Raw genomic sequence first — 11,466 nt, forward strand, 5'->3', positions numbered from 1 at the left:
AAGAGATATTTGATTCCCACACTGACGGAAAAAAATAGTATAAGAGACACTAAAAACAGACATCATCCGCTGTCAAATTTCCAACGTTGTAAGACTGTTAAATGTATAAATCAGTGTTGTGGATTAAACTGAGCAAAAAAATGTATAAATAAAACGTGATGCATTCACTGCCAATGTTCTCTCTGAGAAAAAAAGCAGAGAAAGAAGACGGAGAGGGGGAGATGGAAGATGAGACTGCACCCTAATGTATTCTCCATCCATATTCTTTGATGTGTCTGTAATCCCCTCACATGCTATATTTGGCTTTGAAGCTCCATAAAATAATCCGCCATTCTTTACCGTAACAAAACTGCGTGAATTGGGCCCAGGATTACGCAAACGCACATTTGACGACTCAATGGCTGGCAGAGGAAGAGGTGCAATCGGCGAAACGAAAAGTCAGGAAGTTGAATTGTCAGTGGGAACATGTGGCTGAGTGTGCACACAGATGTCTGATGGTGTTGGTGTTTTATGTATGCGCGTGTGTGTGTGACCAGAGGAGCTACTTGTGTGTTGGAGATTTATGTGTGTCAGCTGCATGAAGCGGAGCAGGTCCTCCCAGGTTCTCTAGGTTCTAGGTTCTCAGGTGTGGACCCCTGCAGTGCTTTGTTGTGTCAACCTGCAGAGCTCGACTTTCAGTGCTTACAGAGGAGGTGGTGTGTGAGTTTCTTTAATACAGTAGTGCTCAAACTCTTTCAGGCCAGGCTCCCCCATCCAGAAGACAAAGTTCACGCTCCCCACGCCTCGATTTTCTACAATTATTAATAATGACAGGGGAAGCAACTATAGAGGTCCGCACAGATGCCTCATGTTCAATCAACTTATGTTCACCCCATCTTCCCCCTCTTGTCATCCACACTCATCCTGCAGTGGCACTATACATTTACATTTAGGGCATTTAGCAGACCTTTGGTCGAAGATCACTTCAACATGCAGAATCGAACCAGCGACCTTCCAATAACAAAACACTGGCTCAACCCAGGGCGGCCCCCTGTGGACAAAAGCAGTGTGAGCCCCCCCCGCCTCATATTTGAAGATCTTGATCTGGTCAGCGCCTGCATTTACTCTTAAATGGAGTGAAACAAACAGGTAACTTTTTTTTTTGTTATACTATTAATATCAGAGCAGTTTGCAGGGTGCATGAGGATGCGGTGATGTGTCTATCTGTGGAAATGTAAGATTAATAACTCTGATATGATGAAGCTGAGACAAGTAAACTTTATTCTAGCGCCGTAATGTTCCATCAGACTACAGAGCAGCTTCTCTCCTCAGGCCATGAGATTCCTCAATGCCTCCTCAGCACTGTGTCTTAGAAAAAGGTTGTTTTATGATTTATCAGACCCGAAGAACTATATACAAATAGCTCATCTTCCTCCTGGTCTCGTAGGTCATGTAAAAGCATCAGTGTTAGAGTAAGACTGTTTCATAACCAGTTAAAAGTTCCTTGTGGTGTGTTTAATCTAAATCTGTCAAGGAAACTGTAGCACTTGCAGCAAACAAACATTTGAAATGTATCCGGATGTGATGTTATGTGGCTTGATATCATTCCCAGATATAAAATCGATGTGTCTTCAAGGTCTACCACCACTTTCATATTTTAAAAAAGCAATATACTGTACGGTAAGGATGCTCATAAAACTATTCACACACTGATCACCAGTCACAGAGGGATGTAACAGTGGTGAGCGATCGGTAATGAGTCAGGAACATGATCCCCTGTTGAGTAGACCTACATTCCTGCTTCCATCCCCGGGGGCACAGGCTGACCCACACTTTAGGCCGTTTCTGCCCAGGCTCTGATGCTTCCTGCTGGGTTGTGACCGGGCGGCAGCCGGGGTGGAGGCTGGAGGTGGCCCATAGTGGCTGCAGCAGCCTCGGGGTGTTTCAGAGAGGTAGTGACACTCATTGACTGAGTTACTGCTGCATCACAAGGCATGAGGCTGGAGCGTGTGTGTGTGTGTGTGTGTGTGTGTGTGTGTGTGTGTGTGTGTGTGTGTGTGTGTGTGTGTGTATATGCGTGTGTGGGATGAGAGGAGGAGGTCAACAAGGAGTGGTTGTTCTTCGGTCCCCTGCCCCGAGCCCACTGCATGCCTTTACTCACGCACTGACTAATGGAGTCCATCTGTGACAGCTTCCAACCCCCCATCACACACACCTTCAGAGACAAGCTGCCCCGACTTCATTTAGAAGTGAGAGAAAGTACGTTTTGTGAATTCTGGATTAAAAAAACAAACCTTTCCTGACACAAAAATTAAGCAGAATTTTAATGGTGCATGAAAGTAAGATTACACACTGACTACCTGTCGTTAAATCAGTACAATTAGCCTACCTAATTATTCAATGTGCTCAGCCTCTCTTGTCATCCTGCCCAACTCATCACTGCAAGGGCAATCCTGCACCCTGTTTCTATGGAAACAGCCTCCGGAGCAGGCAGGCAGGCAGGCAGAAAGGGACAGGAAGAGATGCTGAAATGGCAGAAAAGCTTCTTTGTGCTCTCAGAGGCTTTTGGAGAAATTAGGCCTAATGGGGTTATAAAAGGGTTAATTACACACACGTACGCACAGCATCCACCTGAGGCGAAACGGAAGATAAGGAGCATCACCAGAGTCCTGAATTCCCCTTGAAGGCAAAGTGACGGAGCTCTACAGACAACTTTTTAAATCAGTTTCTATTTAAAGACTTAGTAAAACAAAAAAAGTGTTTAGTTTAGTTTAGTTTAGTTTAGTTTAGTTTAGTTTAAGACCAGTGTCAGTCATGATTTGCAGTCTTCTCACTGATACAGACCGTCGTAGTTGATGCATCCACTTGGAGAACAAACGCACGCACATACAAGCGCACGATATAAAAATAAATAAATAAATAAAAATGCAAAGGAAACGCATCGAGTCCCAACCTTTTTTCTCGTATACAAGCTTCACACACACACACACACACACACACACAAACACAAACTCTCACACATGAAATCTTACTCCATTCTGCATGGGAAAATTGGATTGCTGCTCCTGAATAACTTGATTATAAACAGCCTGCCTCTCACTCTGGGGCGGTATCACTTAATAAAGCTAAGTGCATTGACACGCCAGCGCCCACACACAAAGACATGGGCACACAAAGACATGCGCACACACACACACACACCGCTGCAGATCTGTCAACCCATTACATGTGTTCAAACAGTAAAGTAAAGAATATGAGGCGGGCTGAACGTCACAGACACGATTCAGGGGAAATGATGGATTCAAGGTCAAGAATCAGGCTCCAAGGAGTCCGATAGAGGCTTTGTACAACTAAGGATCGGCTGATTAGGACCTGAAGGCTAACGATGGTTCAAATATGTCAGCATCGAGCATGTGAAAAGGCTTCTCTAAGTCAATACGGTCATGTGCTGTTGCAGTGCAGCGGTATGTGGGCCAACACCGAGAACAAAAGCATGGAACGGCAACATGGAAAAACACTATGCGACGACCGAATGAGTTGCGTCGCAGCAGCAGCACAACTCGTCTTTTGTCGAGCCCACAATGTGACTGTGACAATATATCGACGTAATCATTTAACGTTGCTGAAATAAACGTAGCAGATGTGATGTGTCATGCTGGGGTTTTTCCCACGACTGATGTTGACAATCGAGTGAACACACAGCATCAGAAAGAAAGGAGGAAAGTATGACATCCTCTTACACAAGCTTAATGGTTTACAGACCAGGGAAATATTGTACTGTTTAGTCTAATACTTTTATTTGAGAGCTCTTGTTAATAGTCATTTACCCTATTTATATTCATTTCCACCACTGACACTTGACACCTAACCACAACACAAGTGAACTGAAATGTTGGGGGGTTTTTGGAGCTGATGCTGATGGAAGGAGGTCAAGGATTTTGAGATTGACGTGTCAGCTAATACACACACATTTTTGCAACAATCTCTCAAAGATGTTGTCAAACACTTGTGACAAAGATATAAAAGATAAGATAAGATTTTTTTTATCGTCACATCAGGACATCAGGGCACTGAAACAGAAAACTTACTTGGAATTCCATTATTTAATTACTCCAAAGCATCTTTTTCTGCACAATAATCTCTAAGGAAAAAAGGTCTGATATCAACGTGTATCGGGGCAACATACAGGCCTACACAGATACCCTTATATCTGTGATGGTTAACAGAAAGACATCTGTCCTGTTTAGAGAAGGTACGAGGGTCAAACCCTGTCAGTTTCCTTCAGATGAACCCCACTATGTTGATTGATTAGTGGCTTTAGTCCTCTTAATCTGTGTGGTCAAAGACTCGTGAACACCCAGCTTGGTGTTTGTCTGAAAAGCGATTTGGGGAAACCTCGACCCGGGTTCAGAATCAGTGGCATGATGCAGTTACACTGAAGCTCAGTAGCTCCATCTGGTGTGAAACTGTAGTACATACAAGTCACTCGGGGTGTGTTTGCATCATTGGCTCACCAGTTTATGCAAAGATAGCTGCAATGTCAGCATAGTGGCTGATTAAGATGTGTAAAAGTTGATGTGTACTAATGGCCCAAAATAGACAAAAGTCAAAATCAGGAAGGCAAATAAAAACAGACAAACTTACCCTGAAAAGGGGCGAGGCAGAAAATAAGGCCAAAAAGTCAGGAATTAGTAGAAATGGGCCTGTATGTAAATCCTGCTGCAGTGCTGATGAGGAGAAGTGTGAAGTGGTGAGCAGGTGGGCGGCGTGGCAAGGATCACAGAGCACACAAGAAAATGATGTGTGGTCAAAGAAGCAACATTTTGATATAAACAGGAGCATTTAAGACAGACTCGAAACATTGTGGACACATTATTTCATTTGTCTTAAGCAAATTAAGCATTAAGCATGTCGGTCTGACCAAGACAACACTGAAATACTTCAATAAATTAAAGCGATGACAGCCTGTGACCTCAAAGGAGGCAATGTGTAGTTCTCTAAGCTCGGAAATATACATTTTTTCCCATGACTGAACAAACAAGCTTGTTCTCAGAGGAAAATAAGGCCCCCTGAACACTGTTCGAGGCTAGACAGGTGGCAGGGTCCGCCAAATACAAAGTAAAACAGTAAAACAGTATGATACTGTGTTGTCCTTTAAGGTCAGTTTACTTATTCGGTTTATTCAGTCATGAAAATAAAGACAGTGTGTTTATTAAGTTTGTCGAAAAGTTTGTCAATGAAGATCTTTCTCTCTCTTTCTTTAAAGGTCTTCCCTGAAACGACATTGTGCACCTTTGAAAGTGAGAGGAGAACAGCCACTTACCAGAAGTGTAACTCGACTCTGTGGATCATTTAACCATCAATCATTCATTATCTGAAGACCACAGCCTCCCCCTAGAGAGAGGAAACACTCCTGACAGCTGACACTGAGGGGATTTAAACGCACTGGAGAGAGCACGTTGGCGTGCGGAGACAGATTTCCTCTGTGGAGTTATTCCTAATGTTAGACTGACGATATTTCATCCAGCAAAGAGGGGTTTAAAGAATGCTCCTGTTGTAACGAGAGGATAAAGGCTGTTAGCTGTTCGCTTTTTAACACTTTTTACAGACGACAGAAAACGAGACAAGGAGGGTGTGTTTTTTTCCCCCCCACTCAAACTTGTTTCCACCCGTTGAGGAGCGATGCTTCCGGCGCAGGAGGCAGCCAAAATCTACCACACCAACTACGTGCGTAACGCGCGCGCCGTGGGCGTGCTGTGGACGGTGTTCACCATCACCTTCGCCGTCATCACCGTGGTGGTGTTCATCCAGCCCTACTGGATCGGGGACAGCGTGAACACGCCGCAGGCCGGCTACTTCGGCCTCTTCCACTACTGCATCGGGAACGCGCTCACCTCGGAGCTCACCTGCAAAGGGAGCGCGCTGGACTTCGGCTCCATCCCGTCCGGCGCCTTCAAGACGGCCATGTTCTTCGTGGGGATCTCCATGCTGCTGGTGGTGGGCAGCATCGTCTGCTTCAGCCTCTTCTTCTTCTGCAACGCGGGGAGCGTGTACAAGATCTGCGCCTGGATGCAGCTGGCCTCCAGTGAGTTGACCAGAGTTCGCAGCCAGGTGTGGGCCACTGTGTGAGAAGTTTCGGTGAGGATGTTAAAGGGGCACTGTGTGGTTATGGAGAAGAGATTCAAACTCAACTATTAATGAGGTAATAAAACAAAGTCAGGGATCTTTTTTTTCCCATAAGTGAATAAACAAGCTGTTCTCAGAGGAAGGTAAGGTTCCCAGAACACTGTTTGAAACTAGAAAGGTGGCAGGGTCCGCCACATATAAACACAGTAAAACAGGATGTTTTCATGTCCTTTTAAGGTCAGTTTGTTTATTTGGTCATAAAAACAGAAAGTTTGTTCATTTTGCTTGTTTAGCTATTAAAGAAACAGTCAAGGAAGTTTTTTTTTTTTTTTTTTTTTTTTGTCTTCTGATTAAAGTTTATTCCCCAAAACTACATAGTGCACCTTTTAAAAAGAGAGTGAAAAAAATGAAAAGGATTGGCAGGACAAACTGAGGGAACAACAGTTCTGACTTTGCAGAGATATCTAACCAGCTACCCCAAAGCTCTATGCTACCAATGCTATCACCAACAGCGCTCTGAGCTCCCAGTCCAGACTGCTAGCTGCACAGCTAACTGTGCTAACTAGCTAGCCGTGACTGCAGTCAGCTGCAGTTGGCGGTTTTCCAGCGATATGCTGCTGCCGCCATTTGTTTTGAGGATATGTTCACTTGGTGGTCAATTCCTAAATATTGCACCTTTAAAAAAAGTGGCTTGTTACTGTACTGATTTGTATGACTAAAACTTGCATTTTGTCTCAAGTTATGGTCTTTGACAGGCTATAATTACTACACAAATTATTCTGTGTTTTTTTTTTTATAACAGCTCTTTCATATACAAAACAAAAGTAGTGCAAAAACTATGAAGAACATATAAAAAGGTAGTTCTCAACTTAATTCATACAAATAATGGGCTACATATGTATGGAAGCCCTTTTTTCCTGCCAGTTAATAAAAAGAAAACAATGAAAATTTAGCCTTGATAAAAGTGAAAAGAAAAAAAAAAATCCTGTAGTAAGTCATACTTGTGACAATAATGACTTACAATGGAATATATTTTCTTTCAAGGCTAAGTTTTCCTAATTATTTTCTTTATCTGGTGGAAACACGCTTGCATGCATGTGTGTCATGGTCATAGCTTTTCTGCATCCCCAGTGCATTTACTGTATTTTAAACACCAGCAAGGACCTTTTTATAGCACATCATAGCACTCAGTCTTCGCATTCATGCATAATTCTAACCATAATTTTAACCCCAAAGCGTGGAACCAAACCAATTTCAGTTATTGAGTTCAGAATGAGTTGTTTATTCAGCTCTTTATCATTTAAGCAAGTCTTGAAAACACAGAAAATCTTACTTGGTCTAACTTTTAAAGAATCAGTTACACATCGAAAAGGCTACAAAAGTATTGGGCTGTTATTTCTTCACAATGTATCATTCTGAAAATGTGCCGGTTTTTGTGTAAATCTGATGTGTAAGTAATAACCGTAGCTGTATGTGGAATATAAAGTGAGATATTTCCCTTTGAAACAGAGTAATGATATAAGTTGAATGACAGGCTGCAAAGACAACAGTAAACACAACCTAATCTCAGGACATCTGGCCCCCCACTAATCACTGGCCCTTTGGTTATTCTTGGAAAAAAAGCGGAGTACATCTGAGCCTCATGCAGAAATACAAGGAAACCCACATGCCAGCATTAACAAGGTCCCGCAGGAGAACAATTAAAAACTTTGTCTCGGATAATTAGAGGTCAGACCGGAACATCAGTGAAAGACCAAAGTGATGGTTTCAAATGGTGATTTCAGTGAAAACCTCCAGCGACTTCTCGGCCGTTGAACAGACACACACACACACACACACACACACACACACACACACACAGGCACAGGCACAGGCACATGGTCAGAATTGAAACCTGAGTCTGTTTCGTGGAACATGAAGCAGCTTGTGAACAGATGTAGCTGCAAGTGAAAGGACAAGCCTGTAATGAAACAAATAATGAGACTAACCTGGAGGTGTGCTGTTACACTTTCTCCTCGGCCTGCTCCCTCACACCTGCCTTTCGGTGTGTGTGTGTGCATCAGTGAATGCCAGACTCGCACTATGTGCCTGTATATTACACATGAGCCTCTAAATACAGTTGTATAATCATTTCTTTAGAATCCATATATATATATATATATATATATATATATATATATATATATATATATATATATATATATGTATATATATATATATATATATATATATATATATATATATATATATATATAATAATATGAGAGAATAACTGAGCCCTAATGATTTCAGGTTGCATCAACATTTTACTTCCTGATGAGAAGATGCAGTTTAATCATTTATCAATCTTAAAGTCAGGAAGAGACCTGAGAAAGTGAGCGTGAGAACAGGAGTCAGTGAAGGTGTCTGAGGCTCAGAAAGTGAAAGCGAGGTGTGTGTGTGTGTGTGTGTGTGTGTGTGTGCGTGTGTGTGTGTGCGTGTGCATGGTAATGTTTCACCTCATCACCTGATACCTTGCATGGCCCTTCATGCTGAGGTGGGTGTCTGTCTGTCTGCACAATCAATAATGGATGAACAAGTTCATCTTTCTGGAGCTGAGATGCTCTGGAATTGCTAGGCAACTCACCTGCGTGTGTGTGTGTGTGTTTGTGTCTACCTGAATGTGAGGAGTGTGTATATAGAGGCTCTTTAATTTCTCTGGTGGCGTCTTTGTTTTGGTGTTTGTTTCAGCGGCAGAGGTGGACATGGTGGTTTGTGATGTTGCCCGTCTACAGCAGCAAGACGCTCTCCTACCAGTCAACATGTCGTTACATAAGAATCAAACACAGTCAGTGAAGGAAGTATTTTAGATCCTTAATTCAGTTGAAGCACTAAAACTGCACTGGAAAAATACAATACTACACATTAAAAGTACAATTCCTGCAATGAAAATATGAATGAAAGTATGTAAGTAAGATCAGGAAAATGTGCTTGGATTATCAGTAAAAGTGCTTCATACAGAAAGCATCACATGTGACTGCTTTACTTTTATATTGTTTATCATATTAGTATATGACTCATTCAGTAATTCAGCATTGGTTTACAGTTTCAGATTGTTGATGTGGAGCTGATTTTGAAATGTATTGTACAGAACCACAATTACTGATTATATCCATTATGGATCAAGATGTTGATTGCTTTCTCCATCAATCAATTGTTTGTTTGGTTTGTAATCATTTAGAAGATAGTGAGAAATGTCCTTGACTGCAAGATGACCACAAGACGATGACAAACAAATTGATATCTAAAAGCAAAATCATCAAATGTTCACACTGGAGAAGCTGAAAACCATGAATAATTTTCTGTCAGCTTATGTTTCAGCTCTACTTATATGCATCAGTGGAATGAAACTAAGTACTTTTACTCAAGCGCTGTACATAAGTACAATTTCCACTACATTTTGGAGGCAGGTATTGTACTTTTTACTGCACTATAAGAAGTTGATAACTTAAGTGACTTTGCAGACTGCACACTGCATCAGAGCCAAAGCAGCATATTTCCGTATGAATTTATTTGATCAGCAACTGAATAAGAAAAATCCTTAATTCTGATATCAGACCAGATAGTAATAGTCGACCAATAGTATCCAGTATATACAGACATTTAAATATATGTATCATTTACTTTAACTTGTACTTTTTTGAAACCTATGTATATTTGATATCAGATACTTCACAACTTTCACTCAAATGATATATGTATGGTTGACTTTCCCTTTGCCAAAATATGACAGGTACTTTTACAACAATGCTTATACATACGGTTGGTTACTTTTTATTATAAAGCCATGTATTTTGTCTGCAGAGATATTAATTTGCAAAGTATCTTTGTAATGTCAACTCCCTTCCTTTTAAACATGTACAGCAGTGAAGTGGCATAAAAAGAAAATACTCAAATTTGTACTAAACAATAGCACCCACATCAAAATCCTCTAAAGTTTGTGTAATAATTTGAATAAATCAACAGCTAAGAAATGTTTCATGATGAATGAAATCCTTCCTCCTGTGCCTCCCTCGCTCTCAGGTACCTGCATGGTGATTGGCTGTATGATCTATCCTGACGGCTGGGACTCGGAGCAGGTGAAGCGCATGTGTGGCCAGCGGACCGACAAATACACCCTGGGCAACTGCACGGTGCGCTGGGCCTACATCCTGGCCATCATCAGCATCATGGACTCGCTCATCCTCTCCATGGTGGCCTTCAGCCTGGGCAGCCGGCAGGACAAGCTGCTGCCCGAGGACTTCCAGGTGGAGGGCAAAGGTACCAGAGTGAAGGGGAGGGCGGAGGGCTGGGAGAGGAGGACACGGGCCAGATGAGGATATTTAGCAGGAGGAAAGGAGGAGATAGGGAAAAGGGTGGAGTCCAGGATGTCAGCAGGAGGAAGGTGAAAGGTTTCATATCAGTGGTTAACCTACTCTCTGCAGTGCATACTTTCATCTTCTGGAGGCACTTCTTCATCAGAAGTCATACGATGTAGATATGTTGGTGGTTTTAGTACCTTCGATTGCCTTGTGCGAGCTTGAGCACCACTGTCAGGTCAATCGTGTACACAACAACCTCTGCTGTACTTGACATTTAGCACAAGTTACAAAATGTGGCAAGCTAAGACACTAAACTATTCACACACTAAACATTCAGTACGGCTGCTAGCACGGTGGCAGACTCTTCACGTAAAAGGTGTAGCCTGTGCGTATGTTAACATCCACCTCAATTACTGATGTAACAACACAAAGCTACGCCACTGTCTGCACTTCACTTTCCAGTAATGCTTTTTCTCTCGACTACAGATGACGCCTAATCGCCCTGCGGACAGCAGAGGGAGGGGCTGGAAGAGACTTAACGAGGAGCACCGCTGGCAAGAGGGATTCAGATGTTTCAGAGGATTCAGGATGGCTAATTACAATCTTAAAATAACTTTCGACACCAACTTCATACTGTCCCTCAAAATTGTGACATCTTGTAAACACCGTCCACCTCCAGTTCAGACCTCACAGTCCTAGATAAGTTCAATTGTTATTGCGTCTTGAAATAAATCAAGTGAATTTTTGGACTTTGTTTACAGAAATGACCAGTTCCTTGTTATTTTTGCAAGATCATTATCATAAATGTTAAGAAGACACTACAACAAATGTAATTTCATTCAGTATTTATCTCAGCATGTTACATTCATGAAGTGTTTAGAGCAATTTTGGTTGGACATCAGATAAATATATGCCCCCAAACAGTAAACTTCATTTTGGATTATGCGAGTGATAGTTATGTATTGTAGGTAATGATAGTTCTGGATAGAATGAAAACACTAGTGCGTTGATTCAAGAGGCA

General features: G+C 42.0%; 1 protein-coding gene across 1 annotated transcript; it reads left to right on the plus strand.

Annotated features, from left to right (window-relative positions):
• The first annotated feature begins 5,381 nt into the window (after window positions 1-5,381).
• On the plus strand, window positions 5,382-11,205 carry lhfpl5a (LHFPL tetraspan subfamily member 5a). Its single transcript, XM_037102583.1, has 3 exons — window positions 5,382-6,064; window positions 10,168-10,404; window positions 10,932-11,205. The coding sequence occupies exons 1-3, from the start codon at window positions 5,662-5,664 to the stop codon at window positions 10,940-10,942; spliced, it is 651 nt and encodes a 216-aa protein (XP_036958478.1). The 5' UTR covers window positions 5,382-5,661; the 3' UTR covers window positions 10,943-11,205.
• Window positions 11,206-11,466: the final 261 nt, after the last annotated feature.

Source organism: Acanthopagrus latus, chromosome 6 (genome assembly GCF_904848185.1).
Source record: "Acanthopagrus latus isolate v.2019 chromosome 6, fAcaLat1.1, whole genome shotgun sequence".
Classification (NCBI taxonomy): Eukaryota; Metazoa; Chordata; class Actinopteri; order Spariformes; family Sparidae; genus Acanthopagrus; species Acanthopagrus latus.